The following is a 26,666-nucleotide window of genomic DNA, read 5'->3' on the forward strand; positions in this document are numbered from 1 at the left end:
CTTTGGTTGCTGTTATACCTAAGACTGGCAAGGAAGAGCAACAGTGCAGGTAGTACCGACCAATCTCTCTGTTAAATGTAGATTTCAAGCTATTCACAGGCATTTTGGCCAGCAGACTCCGTTCACATATGCCTTCTATCATAGAACCAGACCAAGCGGGATTCATCCCCCAGAGACAAATGAGCGACAACACCAAGAGTCCATTGCCCTTTTCTGGAACAGGTCCTAGCCCACTTCGGACTGGGTGAAAAAATTAGGACAAAGGTATTCAACTGCCACCACCTGCCCACAGTGACAGGGTTAACGGCCACACTACCACCCCCTTCCCTATATGCAGAGGGACGCTATTTGCTCTGTACATGGAGCCCCTAGCCCAAAGAGTTCAGGATAATCCCCAGATCACCGGGGCCGTTTCTGGGGGGGGAGCAACAGACCATAGCCTTTATGCAGACGATGTGCTGGTGACCCTGCACAAGCCTGCCACAATGCTACAGGCTTTTCTAACTGAACTAGAGATTTTTGCCCTGGCCTCGGGCTTTTGTGTTAACGTAGAGAAGTCTCAGGCACTTAGGCCCTCACTGTCCCCCACACTGGTGACCCAACTAGCAACACAATACCCAATCCAGTGGGTGATGGCATCAATTTCTCATCTAGGGATCACACTAGCATCCACTCTCCAGTCGACTTCCTCTCTTAATTACCAATCTTTGTACAGGCAGATCAGAAGCAACTTAACCCGCTGGAAGCACCAGCAGATCTCCTGGCCAGGGAGGATAGCAACTATTAAGATGACCATCCTTCCAAAGATCTTATATCTTTTTCAAATGCTCCCAGTGGCCCCACCGAAGGGTATGCTTACTAAATTACAAACAAAATTGCTCCAATTCACATGGAGACTTTTTGGTCAGGGTTAATGAAGTTGAAACCAGGATTTCGAATTTGGAAGATGAATTTGTACAGCAGAAGACAGTAGTGGAACAGAGCCTCGCAACAAAAGAGGATATGGTTTTGAAACTCGCTGACATTGAGAATCGTGCCAGACGCAACAACTTGAGGGTGCTTCAAATTCCGGAGGGGAAAGAGGGACAAGATCCAAGGGGCTTTGTAGTTTAACATTCGGTTAAGGCCTGGTCAAGGTCAAGAAAGTAAGCCCAGGGCAATATTAGTTGCATATAACAGCTTTTTGGCGCGTGAAGAGGTTTTTAAACTTGCTAGGCCAGACAAAAAGCGTAAGGCTGGGGATGTGGAATTTTTTGTCCGTCCCGATCTGTGCCAGAAGTCAGTAGAACTGCAATGGCAATTTCGCCAATTAATTCCTGAGTGTCAGTCAAAAGGGGCATCGGCTTTCTTAATGTTCCCAGCTAAACTGAAAATAGTATCTAAGGATCAAACCCGTTTTTTTACGAATATTGCCTCAGCTACTGAATTTGTACGCTCGATATAGCTCAGTGAGTTATTGAGTAGAAATAAGATGAAGTTTGAAACATGCTGAGCTCTATAACTGTGAGGATAATGTAATTTATCTTTTGTGTGTTTTTTCTCCCGGGGTACAAGTCTGGGTCACTGCCCCTTTGTTTTTTTTGTATATTTTGCAAAGTATTCTTTAAGTTGGTTAGGCAGGGTTCGACAGGTGAACGGAAGAGGCTTAGGTGAAGCTTGCATCTACAGGACCAGGTGTCCTAAAGCCTCAGTGATGGGAGGGAGGGGGTCTGTGGAGGGTAAGGGGGGGGTCCGGGGGGGAAGGGGTAGTTGGGACAGGGGGAGGTGGGTTGCACTTAGGGGGTGTAAAAAAAGGGTAAAAAAGATTTCACAGCGACAAATACTAAAGTTCTGTACTTATTACAAAGGACAGTTTGAGTTTTGGGGGTTAAGCAGCAGAGCGGATTTTGTGAGGATAGGTTTTTTTGTGTTCAGTTTTTTTGAAGTAAAATGTTAAATACATGAGTGAGAATTTGCTCAATGAATGTCTCTGGGTTGAATAATGTGCTAAAACGACAAAAGGTGGCAGCAGAATTAAGACACATTCGGCCAGATTTAGTCTGTATCTAGGAAACGCATATTCCGTGGTTTAAGAGGGGTATACTAAATGAATTAGGATTTTCTTTAATTATCGCATCAGGCCAATCTAGTATGATACGAGGGGTAGCTATCCTTGCTAGACGAAATTATGTTAACGTTGACCGTAAATTAATAGATAAGAACGGGTGGTGGGCTATAGCAGAGTGTATCTTCGAAGGGCGAAAGGTTACGTTTTGTACGGTATACGGATCCAATGTGGATGATGCGGGGGTCCTAAATGAAAAACTCAGAACTGGCTACTTGGCCGCAACCGGTGGTGGTATGTGGATATATTAATATAAATCTGACGAATCAAGCATTACAGGATGGTCCTGATAAATATAGGGGGCGAAAACCTAGAGTTTTCAAGGCACTTTATAATTTAGTTAGGGACCAAGGATTAGTGGATGTGTGGGGTAAGATGACAGAACATGATAGTGGTTTTACTTTGTATTCGCATCCCGACAAAAAATTGGTAAGACTCGATTATTTTTTTTCGCCTGCTTCTTTATTGGTGGGGGGGCAACAATTCGGGTATACCCAAGGATCACCTCGGATCATGCTCCAATTGTGCTTGAATTAGGTGGATGCGTTAGTAGACCTAAATGTTTCAATTTTACATTTGATCGGAAACTAGGTCTAAATATGGAATTTAAGGAGCATATGGATAGTTGGATTCAGGTTTTTTGTGTGAATAACAACAGGACTGCAACTGTTTGTATAGCTTGGGACACTTTTAAAGCTTGTTTTCGGGGTGAATGCTTTAGTTTTAGTTTATGGCAACAAAGGAAACTTAAAAAAGAATTGGCAATGCTTTATGAGATGCTGATTGAGGCAGAAACCTCTCTAACTAGGGGGATTGTGACATGCACGAATGATATACCCGAGTTAGAGAATAAGGTGGCAAAGGAGCGTGCTAATGTCCTGGGTTTTTGGAGCACAGAGAACGCCCGAAGATATTTAATATTTAAGATGCAAAGTCACGAATTTGGTGAAACCATTAGGAAACGGCTGGATGTACGACTGCGGATGGAGGAGTCGGCCAGGAATATTCAGGCACTGAGAGATGTGAACGGGGTATCGCATTCTGACCCTCATCAGATTCTTAAGATCTTTCAGCAGTTTTACTCTGAGTTGTATACGCAGAAGAGCAGTTCAGAGGGGGAAGGTGACTGGATAGGATTGTTTGAAGAGGGTCTGAAACAACAAGACTTCTCTAATTTAGAAGAATTGGACTCCCCGATCACTATGTTGGAATTGGAAAGCACAGTGAAAAGTTTAGCGCTAGGTAAGGCGGCAGGGCCAGACAGAATTCCCGGGGAGGTATATAGGCAGTTTTTTTTATATTTTCAAGGATGAGTTGCTGAAAGTAATGCAGTTGGCACAGGAGGGTTATCTTCCTAAATCATGGTCGGATGCCACGTTTGCGGTATTTTGTAAGAAGGGTAAAGCCCCAGATTTGGTAGGATCTTACCGCCCAATATCATTATTGAATAGTGATAATAAAATGTATTCTAAAATTTTGGCCAACCGATTGTCGAAAGTTATAACGCCCTTAGTTTCTCAATATCAACATGGTTTTATATCAAAAAGAGGAACGGTGGATCATGTAAATAAAGTAATAACCCTATTTGATATTGCAGGGACAGAAAAAAGAGCGTTAGCGCTTATCTTATTGGACGCAGAGAAAGCGTTTGATCGCATTCAGTGGGACTATATGTGGCGGCTTAGGGTAAAATGGGGTTTGGCCAGAAATGTATTGTAGCTCTACAGTCGCTATACGTAGCCCCTAAGGCTAAGATATCGGCAATGGGAATGCTTTCTGAATCTTTGAGTATAACTCGGGGTACCCCCTGTTCCCCTCTTTTGTTCGCTTTATATATTAACCCTTTTATTGAACAACTACTACAGAGCGCATTTATTCCACAGTTTCGAGTTTTTGATTATTGTTTTTCTGTTTTCGCATATGCGGACGATATAGCGGTAGCTACAGAGAATCTTGCACTAGCCATTAAGGAAATAGAGCGGCTGGCTAAAGAGTTTAGGAGGATAACGGGCTATAAGCTTAATGAATCGAAGACGCAAATCTTATGTTCGGACACTTTAGTATGGCAGGATGATCGGGTTGTAAAAGAAGTTACGTATTTAGGGATACAAATCAGAGCATCAATGACTGAGCTGGTGGATGTTAACTGGAATGCGTTGGTCTCTAAAATTAAAACTTCTCTGGATAGGTGAGAACGTTTGTATTTTTCTATTATTGGCCGCTGTAATATTGTTAAAATGAATGTATTACCAAAAGCTCTGTACATATTTCGGTCAATACCATTGGAAATACCTAAAAAGAGAATACTGCATTTACAATCAATTTGTGGTAAATTCATATGGAGTCCAGGGAGACCTAGACGGGCAATGAAATTTATGACTCTGCCTCTTGAAAGAGGGCGTATGGCAGTACCCGATTTTTTTCTTTATTATGTTACATGTTTTTTGTTAAAAAAATTAGGGTAATGATTACGGGGGACACTGTTGCTAGTATTGCCACTGCTCCTACAATTTTTGAAATTTTATTAGGCCCAATTGCGAAGCAGTGTTTATCGAATTGGACGGAAGTTACTTTAAACGTACACGTTTTAAAGTATTGATCAGCGCATTTAAAGTATCGAAATGGATTTTCAAATCTACTGCAATGGGGAAGATCACATATTATACTTCTTTTAAAGCTTATAGGGTGTTACCAGGTATATTCTTAGATGGTATTTCTTTAGACTGGCTGAGAAAGGGGGTTAGATATTTGGGTGATTTGTACAGGGATAATGGGATTTGTAAATCATTCGATGAATTAATGACTCAGTTTTGTTTTCCTATAACCTATTTTTTCAAATTTTTACAAATTCGTGATTTTTTAGCTCGTACTAATGTTGTTATGCAATCAAATATGGTGGTAGAAGGGGTCAGAAGGCAGGTTAGAATTGGAGTGCTATATCAAATGCTGCTTTTGGGTAGGCCAAACGATCTTGATAAATTCAGGCTGAAATGGGTTACTGCTTTAGGGGAATGTTGAAATTGAAGTTGAAGACATGATTACACTGGCGAGAGAATCTTTAATGTCTACAAACTTAAAAGTTACATTTTTTAAGACCTTATTTTTTCTATACTACACCCCGGCACGAATGGCAAAATGGGGGGGTGGGTATGATGGAAAATGTTTTCGTTGCGGGGAGGATAACGCGGATAGTTTACATATCTTTTGTGGTTGTGTTAAATTGCATAGTTTTATTGCAGACATAGAAACGTTTCTGGCATTGGTTATTAATATGCCTTTAGTTATCACTCCCGCAATGATGTTATTGGGGAAAACGTCTACAAACAGTTCATTATATCAGTACCGATATTTTGTTTTTTTCTCTATGTCGGTAGCCCGTTTGTGTATAGCAATTGAATGGCTACAGGAAAATCCACCTGTATTTCAACAATGGCGAGCAAAAATGTATAACCTACATAAGCTGGAATGGGGGCTGTTTTCTGTTAAAGGCTCTAGGAAGCGACAACTGGGTTTAAACATTTGGGGAGCTTTTCGTGATTATTATGAGGCTTAATATCTGTGAAAAGGAATTAATTGAGTGGATACTGAGTGATAGAAAGTATCTTTCTTGTTTTAGATTCTTCCCATCTTTTGTTGAGTTTTTCCCCTCCCCCTGCTTGTGTATTGTAATTAATTAAGATGAACAGTGCTGCTTTATTTAGTTATTCTGTATGTGTCCATGTATATTTTTTTGTATGTTAATGTATGTATCATGAACCGTAATGGATTTGTGTGTGTTGTCGCTGTGAAATTATAAATAAAAAAAATAAACTGAATTGCTCCAATTCATCTGGCTAGGGAAGAAACCACGCATGAACATGGAGTTGAGCTACTTTCCACGCCAAGCTGGAGGATTGGGCTTCCCGGATTTCCATGTATACCATCAGGCGGCCCATTTGCGTTACTTGGTGGAATGGAACCAGACTGAATCTGAAAAACACTGGTTGTTCCAGGTTAGGGTGGAGGCGGGCACTTCAATATGGAAGATTGCCCTTCTAAAGAAGACGCATTGAACAAATAATGTATATCTGTCCCTGTTAGAAATGGGATTTCTAGGGAATGTGCCTAAGCATGCCGTAGTCAGGGCAAGGAAGTCACATACGGAGGATATCCCCTGCTCACCCCCTTGGTAGCTTGGCAGAGCAGTCAGCCTTTTCCCAGAGGCAATGTGTAAAGCGTTTGCGTGCTACTCACTCACGCACGCACAAATACCACACTAGACACACCACAAAGGACTCTCCACACTTAAGTATATAAAAAAATATATATTCTTTATGTTGCTTTGGGACGAATACAATAATTCAACAAATCACATTAGCCAGGGCATGCTCCTTATTCTGAGGGTCAGAGATGTAACAACTTTTATAGGTCATTTCGGTGAGGGCAAGCTCACAATGCAGTCACTTTCCTGAATTCCCCATAGAATAGCAACCGATCGGAGGCCCCAGTAATATCAGCAGAGAGTACATGCCCCCCGTAAGCTATCCAGCGTTAATGTTTACTTCACTTGGAAAAGCATGCCCCTGTACGATGTCCGCTTTCCACAATTACTTTACTTAGACAGGTATAACAGACTCCTGCATGATGTTGCAGGCAAAGGTATGCCCCCGTAATCACAGATCCCCTTTGTGAAGGCACAGGTCTCTTGTATTATCAGGCGGGGGCCCCAGTTGTCGTGGTCACAACAGAAACAGCAGTCCCCATTAGGCCCGCAATCCGCTCGTTGCCAATATAGTGTGCTGCGGCTCAGCCCTCAGGACTGAGCATGACCTTATTGCTCCTCTGTCCCTCGCGCACCTCCACACTCCTTAGCTGTGAGACGACGCCGCGGTGGCTGAGGCGTAGGCCACTACCACCTGCGGGGGCCGCTCCAGCCCTAAGCGCCACCTCCTCTCACGCCTGCCCGTGCCTCGGACGGCACTTCGGCAGCAGCGACAGCTCAGAGGGCCCAGGGACGACAAGGGAAGCCCAGGTTCGAGGCTCTTTCTATCTCCGGGCTGGGCGGGGAAATCTTCACTAACGCTGCACGGGGGAGCGGGGCAGCTCCTTCCTGAATTGAGCGCGAGCCCACTACCCGAAGGCTGTAGTTCACGTCCGGCTGGGCGGGGCTAAGTCGCCATCAGCTTCTCCTCGCAGAACGATTTGAGTTGTTAGGCAATGCCTCGCAGCTGGCAATGCGGCAACGTCGCCCTTTCTTTAAATGATGAACCTTGGCCTCGGGCCGGGGGCGGTGACCGGAAAAGGTTTCTTGGTGACTTTCCTTTCCAGAGGCAGCGGGTCACGGCTTCCAAAGATGCTCAGGGGAAGCGAGGCCTGGGGCTGATGGCAGATAGGCAGGCCCTCAGCGTCTTTCTCCCTTAATGCTGCAGACTCCTCCGCGATCGCAGCTCAAGATCGCAGCTCCCGAAGGGTGTGTAAGGGCACACACACATCGCAGCTTGGAAGGGAAAAGTCCTGAAAACTTTGATGTCCCTGAGTTTCCTGCAACAGAAGGCCAGCTCTCAAAGGGCCTTGGAGACTCCTCTCAAGCACGGGGTAGACACAACACACAGCACAGTCCCTTGCCTTGGCAGAATCAGCTACTGCAGGACAACCCTAGTCAGCACACAGCAAAGGGGCAGCGCTTCGCCTCCAGTCTCTTCAGCTCTTCTCCTTGGCAAAAGTCCCTCTTGATTCTTGAAGTACTCTCCTTTACTGGGGGCATAGGGCACATACTTATACCCCAAAATGGCTTTGATGTCTTTGAAGTGAGGGTCTCTAAACCTGGTCCAAACCAGTTCTGCATTCACTAGGGGTAGCATGTGCACAGGGTGTGGAGAGAGCATTGGGCAAGGGAGCCAGGCTCCATTCAGGTGTAAGGTAAATCTCCTCCCACCACTCTACATGCAGCCATGGTCTATTCAGCTCTGGGCTGGGTCATCCAGGAAGGGCCAGGCACAACTCAACCTCCCCCAGGGGCTGTCTACAGGGAATGCACATCTTCTGTCTCTCCCACACCGAAACCAGACTGTCAATCCACAAACAAGCAGAGGCACAGAGAATAGTTGGACAAGAAAATAGCCACTTTCTAAAAGTGCTATTTTCGAACACACAATTTAAAAACCATTTTTAACTAAAAGATGTGTTATTTAATTCTGAGTTCAGGGACACCAAAATCCACATTTCTATTTTGTTCCTGTGGGAAGATATGCTTGTAAAATGTTACATAGCATTCCCCATTCTGTCCTATTGTGAAAAACGAAATAAGCAGTATTTCACTATCAGGGCATGTTATACACACCAACCCTGCCCAGGGGGTTACCTTGTGCCTACCATAGGGGTGCCCTATGTGTACTAAATGGGAAGGGTAGGACCTGGCAAGTGGGTACACCCGCCAGGTTGACATGGCACTTAACAAACTGTGCACAGGCACTGCTGTGCAGGCCTGAGATATCTTTTTTTAAAGCTACTCAAGTGGGTGGCACAATCAGTGCTGCAGGCCCAGTAGTAGCATTTGATCCACCAGCCCTGGCATACTCAGTGCACTTTACTAGTAACTTACTGGTAAAACAAACATGCCAATCAGGGAGAACGAAACACCATACCAATTTTATGCAGGGAGCACTTGCACTTTGACAGTGATCAGCAGTGGCAAAGTGCCCAAAGCATCTAAGCCAGCAAAAACGAAATCCAGCACAGCATCAAAAACACAGGAGGTAGAGGCAAAAAAGTCAGGGGGAAGCACGCCAAGGATGCCAGGTCTAACAGTCCCCTATCACACAAGTGACCATGGAAGCCTGGAATCAAACTAGCTTTAAATGCGGTTTAACTTCCTTTCCCTCCCCCATAACACCGCTGCTTGACAGCCCAGATTTCTCCCCAGCGTTCGGTCTGGAACATTCACGATGTGGCGGCAGAAAAACTGCCGCTCAATGGGACAGATGATGGAAAGGGATCACTCAACTATGCATAGATCTTGCCCTCCTCGAAACTTAACGTTTACACTATCTGCAGCTCTGCCATTAGCTTTTACACCAGAGCAACAGGCCCGGCACTTAGAGGCACCTTACCCTATACGAGAGATGGCGGATTACCAAATACTCAGACAGGCGGCTCATTTCTGAGCTATAAGCGCTCTTGAATTAGCGGAACGGACACATGTATAAGGCATATGCTCCGTGCATCACCACCCCCTTTTGTACCACATGTATAAATCCAGTCAGAACCGATGGGAAAAAGACCTAGGTAGAGAGTTGAGCGATAAAGAATGGGGGGGACATATTCTACAGGGCCAGACACACTCCCTGTAATGCAGCACTCACCAAAATGTTCACTAAAGTGGCCACATATTAGTATTTCACTCTCCTGTACATCTACATAGAGCAAACCCAGAATGTAGGGCAGAATGCTGGAGAGGCTGTGGGGCTCAGGGGACCTTGGTACACTTACTTTGGGATATCCCCCGGCTCTCTCTTATTGGACACCTGTAATCAATTATATTGACTTGCAATTTAATACACAATTACTTAGATTTCCCTCTTATACATTGATGGACTTACCTAATCCTCTTATGTACCCATTTAAATACCAGCGGGGAGGTAAATAGGACTAGCCCTGGGGGCAGCTGTGCAGAATATTCTTTCACATTGGAGATTGGTACATGTACCCACTCACCTAGGATGTTTTCACCACCTGTGGAATATACTTGGCATGGAAAAATATTTTTTTTGTTAACTCTTGTTAACCAAGGTGCATCCTTTGGAGAACTATGGCACCCTTACTAGTCTCTTCTCTCGCAGGACTTTCGGTAATTAACTTGCCCAAAATATCTCTGCGGTACAAAAGGGGGGTGGTGATGGACGGAGCATCTGAATCAATCAAACACTCACACCCAGTCAAAAGATCTGGGTTTAATCCATCACCATTCTTTAGCCCACTCTGCCACCCCAGTTCAGACATGGCTATATGCAAATCAGTCTGACCCTGTGCCTCATGGGAACAGTCCAGCCCGAACAGCCAAGCCATGTCTTCCCTGGACCGGAAACAAGCTTCCGAGGACCGGTTTCTGGCATTCCAGCCGTCTTCAGCCCAGCTTGCTTGAATCCAGTGGCAAAGTGAGCAAGGGACTCACGTCTGAGCATACCCTGCCACACTTATGGCGGCCAAAAGCGGTACAAAAGGGGGGTGGTGATGGACGGAGCATCTGAATCAATCAAACACTCACACCCAGTCAAAAGATCTGGGTTTAATCCATCACCGTTCTTTAGCCCACTCTGCCACCCCAGTTCAGACATGGCTATATGCAAATCAGTCTGACCCTGTGCCTCATGGGAACAGTCCAGCCCGAACTGCCAAGCCATGTCTTCCCTGGACCGGAAACAAGCTTCCTAGGACCGTTTTCTGGCATTCCAGCCGTCTTCAGCCCGGCTTGCTTGAATCCAGTGGCAAAGTGAGCAAGGGACTCACGTCTGAGCATACCCTGCCACAGTTATGGCGGCCAAAAGCGGTACAAAAGGGGGGTGGTGATGGACGGAGCATCTGAATCAATCAAACACTCACACCCAGTCAAAAGATCTGGGTTTAATCCATCACCGTTCTTTAGCCCACTCTGCCACCCCAGTTCAGACATGGCTATATGCAAATCAGTCTGACCCTGTGCCTCATGGGAACAGTCCAGCCCGAACTGCCAAGCCATGTCTTCCCTGGACCGGAAACAAGCTTCCGAGGACCGGTTTCTGGCATTCCAGCCGTCTTCAGCCCGGCTTGCTTGAATCCAGTGGCAAAGTGAGCAAGGGACTCACGTCTGAGCATACCCTGCCACACTTATGGCGGCCAAAAGCGGTCCTTGGATGCTTGATTCCGGTCTGGGAAAGACATGGCTTGGTAGTTCGGACTGGACTGTTCCCATGAGGCACAGGGTCAGAGCTGATTTGCATATAGCCAGTGTCTAACCCAGAGTGGTGTGGAGTGCAAAAAAACGATGGATTTGGCCCAGATCCTTGTACTGGGGTGAATGTATGACATTGTTCTACATTCTGTCCATCAACTGTGTTTTTTGCAAAATATCTCTGCATCATGCTTTTGACGGAGAGTGACTCTAAAGCCTGATCAGGTCCTGAACTAAACTGCACAATGTAGTTGTTGTCTTATACTCATTGGAGGAAGTCCGGGGTGGGTGGGGAGAGGGAAGCTAGGTCTGGAAAGTTCGTTTCAGATAACTGGATGCCAAGAAATGCATGACTTTGTGTTTGGCCTTGAGATAGATCAATATGCCTGTACTACCGTCTTTGGCATTGTTCGGAATAAAGAGATTTGAACCATTAAAAATGTTTTGATTTGTTAAACATTAGGTAGTCTGCTATATAGGAGCAACAGCAGGACACGCATCTAAATTAGTGTTTCCCAAACAATGGGTCCTGGCCCACTGGTGAGTTGATGAGCCGATTTTTGGTGGATTGCGAAGGTGCAAGCAATAAACATGCCTTTAAATTCTGTATTTATCTTGTCACATTCACTGTACTTTAAAGGCAGAGATCAAATGTTAGGGTATGTCTTCTGCTTCTTTTTTTTCAACATGGGATTGCAGTTTACAAATTTCACTAACTTTGAAGTCAGAGAAAGAAAAGTAAAATAAAGTAAGTGACAATCTTGGTGGGGTACAGTGAGTGTGAAAGGAAACACTGTAGGATGCAATTTTTTCTAACACAGCAAAACGTAAATACCTGTAAATGAACAGTACACATTCAGCAGTTAGGAAAGCAAAATGTAGCACATTCTTTGTAATAAATGCAATGTAAAGAAAGATTTCATCAGAAAAAGGAAACAAACAAAAAATCAAGACACTTTACTGGTGATGCACAAATGATAAATATTCCCGGAAACCCTATTTCCAATACTTATCATTTGTGTGCCATACAGGTTTTTTTTAGGAAAGTTGTAGATCTATGAAGATGTAGTGGCCATTTCAAAGGAAAATCTGCTGTCTGCCACACAATGCTTTTGTCACATTATAAAAACCCTGCCTCGTCAGATAAAGCTAGATGGGTTGCGAAAGTTTGTTGTTCTAAAAATTGGGTTGTGGTGCTAAAAAGTTTGGGAAGCACTGATCTAAATGCCTGCCTTTCAATCTCCAGCTGTAAAAGCTGAGAAGAATGGTTTGTTCTCCACGTCCTATCACTGCATCTGAAGAAAGCATCAGCTCATAAAGTAGGTTTTTCATCAGGGAAAAAGGAGGACCCTAGCCCACATTTATGTTTTATGATAAATGGAGGAAATAATCCAAAACACTTGCATACATTTCAGTGACGCAGAAGACGAATATCTAGGCTGACAAAGTAATAAAAAAAAAAAAAAAATTTTACAATCACGGAATAATTTTAAAGAAGAAAGATGGCTCATGATACTCACATTTACAAGGAGGAGAAGAAGAGCCAAGCACACTGTAGGAACCGGATGGAAACTTGGTCTGATGTCCGAGTGAAGGGACTGAGAGGGCAGCAGCGGAGCGTCCAGAAGAGGGTCCTCGTCCACACTTTGTGTGATCTCGAAGGAGCTCTGAACATGTAAAGCAAAGGACAACATCACACAATTTAATTACTTAACATCACAGTACCAAATACATCCAGTACATGTTAGACTGCATCATAAGGTAATGTTCATCAACTGCCTGAAGAAGGCATACAACTGGGGCAAGGAAGGAGTGCAGAGAAGAGTGCCCTGGGCTCACTGGCGAGTCAAGAATTTGTTTTAATAGTTCAAGGGCAGCGACTTGTAGAAAGTCAAGTCGGTATAGAGGCTTATACTGTGGATAGGAAGAAGGTACGCAAAACCGCAACCAATTATCAGTGAAACGATGCCCACGTTTTCAGGCTGAAAATGTGCAGCGATATGGTGGGAAGCGAACAATGTGGCTAGAAGGAAATTTCACATGCAAATTGCAGCTGCTCGGAGAGGCAGGCAGAAGTGAAATTATGATATGTATAAATAGTCAAATACCGGCAAAATCAGAGGAGGAATTATTAGTTAATAAATTTTGAAGTGGGAGTAACTTGGCGGTAAGTAATGTATCCACATTGGAAATTATGAGAGGTCTACTGAGGGATCCTCAGAAAATTACAATCAATTCAGGGATTAAAGTAGGAGGTCACCACTTCTTAGGCCATTGTCAGTGCCAAAATAATCTCTTGTAATGTTTTACATACCAATACAGAAAATAAATAGGTAAAAGGATGACGCTCAGCCACACAAAACTGGGACTTCAAAGGGCTCTCAACAGCCTGGGAAATAGCGAATAGAGGCCAAAATAAATATCTTCCTTGATTGCCAGGGAGGATATTTTTCTATCGGACCAATGATCACTTAGAGGTTTCTGTAACAACCAGTAGTTTAGGATTACAAGTTCACATGGTTACCATTGTGGAAGGAAGAAAAACCAAGTCGGATAGGTACGAATGACTTGAGAGGAGTATGACAAAATTATTTTCGATTTGATTCTTATCAAAAGCACACAAAGCAAATCTCCTTCAAGCTTTGACAGTGGGTGCTCGAATTTGTCTGCTGACGGCTGTGAGAAACTTTTATATATTAAAGTGGATCAAGCAAACTCTTTACCACAGCATTAAAAGGCTCCAAAGCCAGGATACTTTGGCTGCCACTCCAAAGTTTGAGTTAACACGTTTCAGATAACTGGAAACTGAAAAAAGAGCAGTGATGACCAAAATAACATATTTGCAGAAACAATTCTGCAATCACTTTTTATGCACTCATTTGAAGTCTGATCATCTGCAATTTGAACACAGTATAACCAACATTCCCTGCTCTCAGCATCTCATCTCATCGCCCTCTTTTCGTTCTAGTGCGCTCATCATTTACTTCACTCCATTCATGCGCTCACCCACTGACGCTCTCTCTACCCCTTCACATATTCGTCGTCTCATGCACTCTCACTCATTCAACCATTTCAGGTCTCAGTTTTAGCCATTCTGCTTATTTTCATTTATTTATTTTATTTTAAGGTTTTGTAAAGCGCGTAGTAACCCGTAAGCATCCCAGCGCTAAGATCAGGACACTGAAGAGGATGATGAAAGGGAGCAGATCAGGGTGGGTTTTCAGAGATTTTCTGAACCGGAGGTAATCTGGCTCCATCCTAAGTTTGGGGGGGGAGGGCGTTCCACAAGAGGGCCGCGTTCACCGAAAAACGCCGTCCGCCAGTGCGTGCCCTCTTCACTCTGAAAGTAGTAATAAGGTGTTTGTGGTCAGAGCGAAGGGATCTTGCGGCTTTGTAGGGCCTGATGAATTTCTTGAGGATGGGGGGGCCTTTGTCCTGCAGGAGTTTATGGGACAGGCAGAGAGCCTTGAATTTAACTCGCTCTCTCACTGGGAGCAGTGGAGATACTTCAAAGCCGGTCTGGCCAATGATCTGGCCGGAGTGTTGGTGAGGATCCGTGCCGCGGCCTTCTGGATCCTTTGCAATTTATCAAAGGTTGCTTCGGAGGCCCCCAGATATATAGCATTGCCATAGTCCAGCCTTGAGAGAATGAGGCCATGGATGAGCAATTTCTGGGAAACGGGAGGATTTAAGCAGCCCAAAGCAAATCCCAGTGGTTTTTTTGGCCTGGGTCTTGAAGGACAGATCTTTTTCTAACCAGATACCCAGGCTTTTAATCTCAGCTTTGGGGGCTGGAGATGTACCCAGACAGGGGGGGCAGATGTTAGGGGGAAGGGAGGTCCCCTTTTGGCCAAGGATTAGGATATCTGTTTTTGATCCGTTAAGTTTCAATGACGAGCAATTCATCCATCCCTGGATTTCTGAAAGACAGCTATAGAGGTTAGATGGTTCCTGGTTGGTATGTGACAGAAACACCACTAATTGTGTGTCATCCGCGTAGCTGATGATTTTAACTCCGAACGGGGTGACCACCTCCTCCAGAGTGGACATGTAGACATTAAACAATGTCGGGCTGAGCGACGAGCCCTGGGGCACTCCACACTGGAGGGGGGTTACGGGGGAGCGGGAGTCGTTCTCCCAAACCTGGAAAGAGCGGTGTTCTAGGAATGATGCGAACCATGCCAGGGCAGTACCATCCACACCGATGTTTTTGAGTTGCTGGATTAAGACCCGGTGGTTAACAGTGTCGAAGGCCGCACTGAGGTCCAGGAGGATCACTGCCACTGATCCTCCTGCATCCAGGATGATTCTGGCCTCCTCCACTGCCGCGAGCAGGGCGATGTCTGTGCCCTGACCTGGGCGGAATCCAGTTTGCGAATTCCTGAGCAAGTTGTTGGACTCGAGGAACTGCGATAGCTTTTTGTTGACTAGCTTTTCAGTAATTTTACTGATTCCAGGGAGGAGGGAGATTGGCCTATAGTTGGCCAAGTCAAGGGGGTCAAGTGAGTGTTTTTGGAGTAGCGCCTTGACAACAGCCGCTTTCCAGCTGGGGGGGGACTATTCCCTGGAGCATTGATGAATTAATAAGGTCCGTGAGGGGAGGGGCGATCGTAGGGGCCACTTTTTTTAGAATACGTAGGGGCACCGGGTCACTGGGAGAGCCGCTTTTGATAGTAGCTAGCGTCATTGTAACCTCTTCGATAGTTACTGGGACAAGGGAGTTTAGGTGGTGAGTGACTGGGTCCCGATTGGCGTAGCTCTCATTGTTGTGACTGAGGTCAACAGGAGGTAGGGAGGTGAGAATTTTTTGAATTTTCTCATCGAAAAATTTGGCTAATTTGAAGCATTTCTCTTCCGAGGTTTGTGGGTCTGGAAGTTTCTCAGGTCGCGGCTCTGGGGCTTTGAGTAATTCCTTAAAAATGATGAAGGTTTCCCTGGCAGAACAGGAGGAGTTTTTAATCCTTTCATCATAAAAAGTGCTTTTGGCATTGCGAAGGGCGAGTTTATAATTTTGTAAGGAGGTGCGAAAAGCAGCTTTATTACTCGTGGATTTATCCCTTCTCCACAAGCGTTCTGTTCTTTTGCACTCCTTACGTAAAAGGTTGAGATTGGGAGTGTACCAGGGGGCCGGGTTCACTCTTCTGACTCGTTTTAGACTGGTGGTTTTGGGGAGGAGATCGTCCAGTGAGTGAGTGAGCCAGGTGTTGAACTGACTATCCGCAGTAATTGGATCGGAGGCCGGGGGGGGGGGAGAACGGCCCTGAGATTAGTGGTCCATTCTTCTGGCAAGAGTTTGTGACAGCGCCGATCGGTGACCCGGGTTTTCGGCAGAAGGACGGGTGGGACAGGGACATACCAGTGAATGGGTATAAAGAAATGGTCAGTCCATGGAAGGGGAAGGGGAGTGTGGATTTTGAGGTCGAGGATGTTGGTGAAGATGGGGTCAAGGAGATGTCCTTTTTCATGGGTGGGCTCTGAGTTCACTAGTCGGATGTCATATGACATGAGGTCGAGGAGAAGATCAGAGGCAATTATATCCTTGGGGTCAAGTAGGTGGAGGTTCAGGTCCCCCAGGATTAAAACATTGGGAGTAGTGGTTGCCATCTGGATGACTGTGTCGGCAAGGGCGCTGGGGAATTTGGCTGGGGGTCCCGGCGGACGGTATATCAGTAGACCAGAGATGGAGGATACAGGGGATATCTGTAAGGTAAAGTGGCAGCTTTCGCAGTTGTCTATGTTACCGTCGTAGGTTCTGCAAGAGAATTGATCTTTATAGATTATTGCCAGGCCACCTCCTCTGCCGAGGGGTCTATTCTGGGTGTGTATTTGGTAGCCAGGTGGAAGAGCGTTGACAATGTCAGAGGCAGAGCAGGGGGTGATCCACGTTTCCGTGAGGAACAGTATGTCGATGGCATGGTCATATATCAAAAGGTTGATTTCGTGAGAGTGCTTAGGGAGGGACCTACAGTTGAGGAGGCCGAGCTGAAGGCCCTGGCGTTCGTCGGCGGTCGTCGCCGGATTGCAGAGGTCACACTTGATAAAGGGTTTTTCTCCTATATGGATATAGTTACACTTAGGGTTTTTCAATGGGTTAAGTGCAAGGAGCCTGTCTCTGGGGTAGGAGTGGCGACCAGCAGGCGAGTTGGGCATAATGACTGGGCCTGAGGCCGTCTGGGCCCGGACGGGCCCAGACGGGCTTGCCTTAGGCGCGCCTTTGGCGCGCCCGCTGTGCCTGTCCGCTGCGCGTACGTGGGAAGAACATGTATTTATGGGGGTGTAGGGGCGTGGCCTCGTAAGATGGGCGTGGCCTGAGGTCAGGCTCGCTGATGGCGGCAAGTGGGGGAAAGAAGCCTGTCCCGCGGCAGCGTTTACCTCGGCTGCGCGGGGGTCAGGGATGCAAGCAGAAGCCCCAAAATCAAGGTAGGAATGGGCTGAGTTAAAAAGTACAATTTATCACACAAGTTTTAAAATTCTTAAAATTCGGCTTTTTGCGCGTTTTAAACTAGACTTCCGGCTGTGCCTGAGGAGTGTCTGAATCATCAAATAGCTTTTTTAATTTCTCATAGTCTTAGCAAAAACCCCAGCATGGACTTTCCTAATTTGGGAGCATGCATAAGCACGAAAAGGTAATAGCATGTCCACCCCTACTAAACATTTGCCTCTCTAGCTTTTGGATAAACGAAAGGTGTGCCTTTAAAATATTACACAGCTTCTGCTCATGTTCTAACTGTGACTGCTGGTCCAAATGGTAGCTCGGTCGTTTGACATAAATGTACAGCAATAGGCAATATCCCAGCCTCTAATAGTCTGTATCAGATGCCACCATCTACATCACTGGGCAGGCCAAGTGCAATTTATTCCTCTATTTGGATGTAAAAAGTAGAGTGCTGCATTATCGTTGACCCATTTTTTGCTACGTGTGGGCTACAGAGCCAGGTCCCAGTAGAAATAATACAAAATATTCGTCCCCATGTAACAGACACACAATCAACAGTACACACCAGACGAAATATTCCAAATACATACAGCAAAGCAAAGATATGCCACGCAGTCGACTATTGTGTTGATTCAAACAGCACTTACCATCAAGATACATCACATAAAACATTAAACGGAGCACATCAAACACACCAAAACAACTCAAAGATGCCACACACAGACAGAAATACCAGTCCTAAACTATCTCTGATTGCAGGTCAAAGAGCATTTTACAATCCTTAGAAATTCATGAAAATGTGGACAAAGCTCTCCACCAGACCGCTCGAACACCAAAATCACAGAGGCACATCTCTCTCAACAGGGCACTGCCACCCCCAGCCATAAACCGACCAGAAAAGCATTCTAATAATGCATCATACAAGGACAAATCAGGCAGAAACCCGGAAAACGAATGCAAACACACTCTCAATAGCCAGCAGTGATTCTTGACCTCAGTAATAGCTGATAGTGTGTTATATGAATGCAAATACTATAACAAACAATTGTGTTACCAGATTATGAGATCTGAGTCTACCAGTTCTTACTCGGGCCCCACCCCATCCTCCAGAAATCATTGCCAATATCCATACTCTTGGCTATACCCAGCAGAGATGCTCTCTGTACTTCCCTAATAATTCGCCGCGCACAGTTCTGAATTAGAAACCAGTGAAGCATTCATATACAGCAGGGCTTGGAACTATACCAATAAGCAGCGTTTCTCAATAGCAGAAACTCATGTAGGGACTGCCCTCTCAAACCACTCCAGCACAACGTTCTAATCAGACTCTGTTCTACAGATCTAAAGATAATTTTACTGCTACCCTTTTCCCTTTGTTTCCAGCCTTGTGGACAGGAAATGTTGCCATAATGACCTCTGGAACACACTGCTGCTCTCCCTGCATAATCCGCCCAATTTCTCAGTTCAAAATAGTATTAAAGACCAATACGTTTAACAAAATGCTACACTTTTTTTTATTTCACATCCCCTTAGGACAGCTAACAGTGATCACCTGCTTACAGCCTCAAGCAGAAATCAACACTTAAGGCCGGATTCACACAGATGGTTCTATTTTTTTGTAAAAATAATTTTTATTGGCAATCAAGTTTGAGAAGGTACAATACAGGATAAGAGCAATCCAGGCATCAGCCGACTATGCAGTTTAGCAGTACAGTTCCAACAAGACACCTTTTATATAGAACAGTCCCCAACTGACCCATCCCGCCCCGTATTCCCTCCCCCCGTAGCCAGAGTGTCACATTCTGCCTTCCTAGTCTTTTACATGGTAACTCTATTTGTCCTGGAAAGGGATCTCGGCAAAGGGTAAGTGATGTCCTTCAACGGGGTGACAGGACCCCCAGTTCTGCCATCAGTAGGTGTAAGTAGTGTGTGTGCCCCAGTGAGTGTGAGGTATCTCGGGCACAGTGCTCTCATCCTGGCGTCCCTCCCTCATCCTCACTCTGGTCACCCTCTGGTCACAGATGGTTCTATATATTGATTTCACTTGATCTTGTTCTTCTCTTTGCTTACTCCTGAATTTCAGGATTACTATTACTTCACCCCGAGGCACAATTCACAAGGATAAATCTACATTAAGGGCGATCGATGACGCTAGCATGTAAATTGTTAATCCCGCGTAGCGTAAGCCACACTAAAATACGAGCAGTTACCACTACTGATTGGTAACGAGTTGCAGTTTTTGATTTCGTGTAATGCTGAATCATTTTCAAAATTAATAACGGTTAGCGATTTCGGACTTAAAGACGAAGCACTTTGACAGAAAAAAGTTTATTTGTCTCCAGGAGGCACGCCACGCATACTAATTGTGATTGCGAACCATGTCGACGGAAATTCATTATATTAAAGGGTTTAGCAGCAAAACCTGAAAACGCCACAAGAGGTCCTCCTTTGACAACTATTGGAAGAGTTCTCGTGCTCCTGCATAAAAGCAAAAGTTACACCTAGAGAAAACTATCCTCAAAACTACTAAAGACAGTACTGGAAAAAGAAACAAACCCATGGATACCAGAAATTGGGGTCAAGGGGTTGATGCATTAAACGTAGAGTCTGACAGTCTGCTTATACATTTATTTTTAAAGAACTACGGCCCCAAGAAACTGAAACGAGTAAAAAAGTGATAGCAAATCTATTCTGGCTTATTTACTTGGTCGAATATCTCAAGGGTTCAATAGATCTACTACAGTCATCTTTGTGTGCCCATCAATTTCCAAGGTTTAGTAAAGGTAAGAGAACTCTGGTGGTCGATGCACGTGTAGAGAGACACCTGCGTGTAGTCTAATCACAGGTTGGACTCATCATGGAATAACACCGAGTGTAAAATGCCGGTTGGAAAGCACAAAGAGTAACATGCAAATCACAGATTTGTATTTTATGTAGACAGCTCAGTGGGTTTGGTGCAAAAATCATTGTGTTACCGCAGATAACAAGTTATATAATTCCTGTAATAAAGTTCAGTGACATGGACCGTCATCAAGGTGCTGAATGCAAACTGGAAGGCATAAGTTTAGAACCTCACTGTGGTTTTTCTTAATAATGTGTTATTCTTAGGTTTAGTAAGTTCTATATAAATGGGTCTTAGTGTCATTAAGCGTACAGACATTATACACCTGCCTATATGAGCCCTGAATTGCCCAGTGACCCTGCAGAGAGGAAAGCAGTGATCAGGAGCATGGCCAGAGTTAAGACTCTGGAGTAGGATGGGCTGTCTGTGGAGCACATCTGTAGACCTACTGGCACCTCACCAATATGTACATGGCCACCTGCGAAACGGGATGCCTCCCAGACACAACTAGGGACGCACTGCTAGTCTCACTATCGAAAGCCCACGAACAGGCATTGGCTATGGCCTCTTATAGGGTTATATCCATGCAAAGCACATATTTCAAAACTCAGAGTCTATTAGCTAGGATTTATTCTATCACTTACTACCCACATGGGAAAACCCCATTTTAATATGGGTGGGCCAAAGCGCACCACCTCCCTTGATCTTAAGAGCTAATTTGGGCTATTTGAACGAGCAATTGTACAAAACCTGAACATAAACTTCCTTTCAATTGTCCTAGAAAGAGTGCTCAGCACACTCAGCTGGTAAGGTCTATTTGAGGCACTCCGGTGCATGGTTTTCAAAAAAGGATCTATTCCATGGATCTCACTTCGTTATACGGACTCTCCAGCGTTCGTTAGGAGGGGCAAGACGCCCTCCCGTGTTTTAGGTGTGCCGAGGTACGAGGCACGGATGCCCGTCACCCTGGTGCGGTTTAAATTGGCACTGGAACCCAACACGAGTATTGCTCAAAGAGGGGGAGAGGATAGATACATACAGATGCAATTCAGGTCATCTCTGTATGCTAACAACAAATTTTTGTTTCTGTGGACCAGGGGAGCGGACAGTCACCCAGTGTTGTCACCCCAGCCGGATAACTGGCTGAAAGTTAAACTGTGCCTTCGCCCTCCGGCTGAGGTTACAGGTCTTGGAATTCAGCCTCACATTGGAGGCAAACACTTTCTGTTACCTAGTGGTCAAAGTATACTAAATGGAGTCCAACTACAAAAAGGGGAATGTGGCAGCGACTCTGCGCTCCCCCAAAGGATGCAAGGAATTTAGGAAGACCCAACCTCTGAACCTTATGATCAGGATAGCTCCGACTACAATATGGTGACGGTTTTGCATCGTTGAAGCACACAAAAGGTGATGGGATGCTGCCTTGCACAAGTCTAACCACTGGCAATAGCTCAGAGTAGCATTCCAACCCATTGTTCTTTTGATCACCATGTCGCCTCAGTTTGGACCCGCCATATGCAAATCAGTCTTGACCCTGCTCCTCATGGGAACAGTCCAGCCCAAACTGCCAAGCCAGGTCCTCCCTCAACCGGAACACAAGCAACCCAGGATCGTTCTGTCCTAGTTATGGGCTCATCAGCCAGGTACAGCTCAGTTCCACTGGCAGTGTGCACGGGCCCAAGTCTAGGCAGACCCATGCCACTTAGGGAGGTACATGAAACACACAAAAGGTGATGGGAAGATGCTTGCATTAAGTCTACCCACTGGCAATCGCTTGGGATAGAACTCCAACCCAACGTTCTTTTGCTCACCACGCCACCCCAGTTTGGGCCCAGCCATATTCTGTGTCTACTTAATTACCTTATGAACACTCCAATACAAATCCTACGCTATTTCTTCAGGGAGCTGGACTCCCTATTGACTCACTTAAAATAGAACAAAGGCAGATGCAGTCTCACTTAAACACAAAATGCTTCAATGGGGGGCGGGGGGGACTTAGTACACCATACTAGGTGCTCTACTTCCTGCCTGCACAATTCCAGTGACAACACCCTCGTCCGGAGGAGTGAATTTACATGAAACTGGCCAGTCTATGTCAAAAATCTCGGGCTGTGCTCCAGCCAACCTCTTTAAGAAAGAAGGGCTGACTTACCAAGGAAACTCCCCTTTACTCCATTTAGCCGTAGCCTACTGGAGAAGGGGTAGAGGGCTTGAGCGAACAACCATACTCAATACCATGGTCACTGGTGGGCCAATCGAAAACATTGGGCTATACCCTGCTGGCAACAAGGATCTGGTCTGGCACCAAACCTGAAGGAGAATGCTATGAACTCAAGAGAATGTCAGACCTTGTGGAGGGGGGTGGTGTGCCCACGGGGCAGTTCCCTCTCAAAGGCACAATAAAAATACCAATACAGGAAAGATGAGAGGCGGCTGATGCTGAACCCCCAAAAAATGAAGTAGCTGAATTACTATTCACATTAAGCATGAGACACGTGACCTGGTTTCATGAAGAACTTCAATCCATAGAAAATTAACAAAGAGGAGGGAATGGAGAGCATTAGAGAAATAATCTTCCTCCTGTATAGTTATTCATAAACAATGTGATTCTGCACTACCTGTCAAACAAGTTCTTGTTTTGGTTTTTTAAAATACATTTTTGTAGTGGTTAGAAAAACAGTGAGTGTTGCTGCTCCTTGAAATGTCAAGGGGAGCAGTAAGTGTTTTTAAAATACCCCTCACACACTACGAATCCCATAGTGTCATGCTTCATCATAGGGGTCTTCCCGTCCCACTACGGGGCAGGGTGTGCTAGTAGCTGTGAATGCCCTGTCCCATCTTTTGCACGGTAGAGCAGCGCCTAGAGAGGCTTGAGACCTTGTGCAGAAGGAGATAGGCAACAAATGTCTAGACTTGGCCTTCCTGCTGGCAAAGAGAACAACAGTGGTGCCATGGATATCACCAGTGGCCCTAACATTGATGGATGGTACAGCGAGGTTCAAAATTTGGCAACAAGCAAGAGCAGTGGAGAGAACTGCGCGAACTTCCATGTGAGATTAGGTGATTTCAGAATTTGTATCTAGACAGTAATGGTCAGGGGATGAAGCAGGAACCACTGATCGTGCCGCTTCATGACTCAGAGATTACTCTGGGCACTCTACTTTCCCTCCAGAGACACACATACATCTCAATGACTGGAAATGTGAGAACTCACACACTTTATTAGGCCAACCGTTGCATTTATTGACCCTGGGCTGAACATGACACACATCCCTCAGCCTGCCTCCGACCGGCTGTATGCTTCGGGGGAGGAGAAAAATGGCCAAGCCACTCCATATGCCAGACCCAAACACTTCCCACTGCAATACTGAAACCAGAATAACACGCCCCTCCCCCCATGCTTTACACTGCTGATTGGTTGAGCAATGTTTACATCTGAGAAAAGTGAAGAAGGCTTATGACCCGGCGAGTATGTTTGTCATACTTTCTCAAAATTGCTTCCATGCCATAATCTTTGCTTTAGCAGCAGGAGACCAGCATTGAAACCAACGACGTTACCAGGAGCCACAAAGCTCACAAACAAAGCGCAAATACACTCTGTCTCTAGTAGCACCAGTATGCCAACTATTCAATAAACCGATTTTAAATGAGTATTTAGAATTGAAAAATACATCCTATGGCAATGAAGTTTGCATACCTTTCTTTACTCACCAATCACAGAGCAGTTTACAGATCAATCACTAATCACTTCATGGTGTATACCATATGCAGGAATTAGATCTCGTGTTTAAGTTAAATCTACAATTCCTAAACTTCCGAAACGATCAACCCATGCGGCTGTAAATTGTGTCACAAATGAAATTGAAACATTGATTGAAGAAGTGGAAACCATTTTGAAAAATAAAAGATCCGAATGGAGGAAAAGTTGCAAAAGGTAGGACGGTCCCAGACCTCTTTCAGATAAACTCTAGATCCTGGAACGAACAGATTACAACTGCCACTGATCCCACCTTCAATAAGGGGCCATTACCTACACAAGATCCAGACAATAAATCCACTCCTACTTTGGCCAACAACGCAGACCCTCAATTTCACGTTCACATTGAGTGCTCAAACAGGTTTTCTGTTTTACAGGAGTCTTATGATCTAGCTCTCCATACCCATCCGCAGACTGGTTTTTTTCCTCATCACAGCATTCTCTTACACAGGACCATCCATCCCTCAGCGAAGTCATTGTTTTAATCACTGCTGTAAGAGAAGAGGTTGTTAATTTGAAAGACATTTTACTGGACATAGTTAAGACCCGTAGCAACTTGCCAGCAATTCAAACTCCCCCGGTACAGTTACATGTCGGTGCTCAGCTGTCCAAGCGTTGCCGGGTCAATTAGCCTCGAAATTTTACCAGCAGCAGCCACAGGAGCACCACCTCCCTTATCTCAAGCGTCTGCCCAAAATCCTCAAAAAATCTATTTAGGCAGCTTTGGACATTGCTCTAATACCAACTCTGATCTGCCTCTTTTTGCAGCCAGTAGGCCAGAGACTGCACATGCTCCATCAGCCTACCCACTGCATCAATCTCTTTAGCCAACATGGGGGTCACGCTACCATGACACATCCGCTCCCGTTTCGCACAGTTCATCCAGAGAGACTGCAGAGGTGCCCTATACCTCCAAAAGACCACATAATTTATATAGTAAGGGTCCCGAAGTTGTTACCTGGCTCTTATGATGGGAGCGATTCACTGTAAAACAAGGTCCTTCACTGGATTAGGCATGTCAGACACTGCCACTCGATTGTATATTCTGACATTATTTGTACGAAATGCCTTCTAGTGCAAGCTGGACACTTTGACACAATTGAAGTTAACCTCATCTCCTCTGATTTGGCAGATGCCTTGATTTCCTTGGATCTACGTTCATCTCCCCCAAATGGCGTGGAAATAAGTTTCAAAAACAGCCCACCCCATTCCGTAATATCCACCCCCAGGGCTGTGCACAGTTGTATGGGTACTACGACAAGCAAGAGTGAAACCGGCCTGAAGCTCTGGTAGCCATTGATTGACTGCAGAGAAAACCTGTCTCTCCATCCCTTGCACCTATCCATCTGCTTTCACAATCTGGAGGGGTCTCCCACTCGCAACCCAGCCAGAGGGATGCTATTCCTGCACCAGCCACTATGAGGGCCTTTAATGATCTGTAACTGACAACTCATCCCTTACAACCAACGATGACCGCTCCGAGGCCCTTGCAGGTCCTGAGAAATCTCGCTTCTGCCCTCCATCTTATCTCTTGGGATATTCCTGGGATCAGGTCTAAAATGGATGATGTGGATTGAAAATTGTTTATTGATAAATGCGATTTTTGTATCTTCCAAGAGACTTTGGTTCTCACCCAAGTACATGGGCTGAGCTTTCTGAACACATAGTTTTGAAGCAGTTCCATCAGTAGCAGGTAGACAATCAGTGGCTTATTATATGGTCTAAAATATTGCTCAAGTGTGCCATTAAGAAAATTAATATTAATCCTTGTGATCTCTTAGTTCTATGCTTGACACCAAAGTCGGGGACCCCTTATTTTGTTGATCAAGATTTATAATATTTCAACTCCTTTTGCCAAACCCTCCCAGACTTTAAGAATTTTAAATACATTTTTGGTAGATTTTGGCCTTAGTCATAAAGTGATTATTGCTGGACATTTTAAAATGCCTCTCGAGCCATATACCCATTTTTTTTAATTAGTCGACGGAAATATATATCTTGGGGATCCTCCCCTTTTGTGCCCCCAGGACGTCTCCCAGATTTGCTCTGCTCCCTCCAGATTATTGATATATTGGTCACTTATGTCTTGAGGCCATGTAATGGTCGTTTTCCATCAGATACTGCTGCTTAGCCACTATTCCTGAAGGGTAATTGTAAAAGCCATATCGATTTTATCCTTTCGGATGTACGGGTATGCCACGAAATTGGAGACTGGTACATGGGATGATATGTTGGATGCGTTAAGGCTTAGGGACAACACTTGTTTTTGGCATCTGGTCACACACAACGGGCGTAGAGACTCAGCCCGTCCAGACTGATATATTGCCCCTGAAGACTAAAAATACATGATTTCTCGACTCTTTATGAGGAGAAAAATTAATGTGCTGGGTCGTCGGAGACTTTCATCTATGAAAAAAGAAGCATAAGAGAGCAATAATAACCAGGACGCCCTCCACTAAAAAACTTCAAAAAACAACAAGACCTGGTTATAAGAAACACATGACAATTTTAAACAATTTCTGATAAACAGATATCATGTTTGACTCTTTGGTGAAACTATGCTTGCTTATCTAGTCATGCCCACCCGCATGTGTTAGTTATGATTAAAAAAACAACTCATCA

The 26,666-nt window shown here is 45.1% G+C and overlaps 1 protein-coding gene across 2 annotated transcripts in view; it reads right to left on the minus strand.

The window, feature by feature from the left end:
• Positions 1–26,666, minus strand: part of TMEM192 (transmembrane protein 192) — a 419,027-nt gene that overhangs the window by 363,853 nt on the left and 28,508 nt on the right. For both annotated transcript variants that reach the window (XM_078677020.1, XM_078677019.1), the window contains exon 2: positions 12,530–12,676. In XM_078677020.1, the coding sequence (XP_078533146.1) occupies positions 12,530–12,676 (147 nt within the window). The remainder of the gene's footprint in view (positions 1–12,529; positions 12,677–26,666) is intronic.

The sequence above is a fragment of the Lissotriton helveticus genome, chromosome 2_1, assembly GCF_964261635.1.
Source record: "Lissotriton helveticus chromosome 2_1, aLisHel1.1, whole genome shotgun sequence".
In the NCBI taxonomy this organism is placed as follows: Eukaryota; Metazoa; Chordata; class Amphibia; order Caudata; family Salamandridae; genus Lissotriton; species Lissotriton helveticus.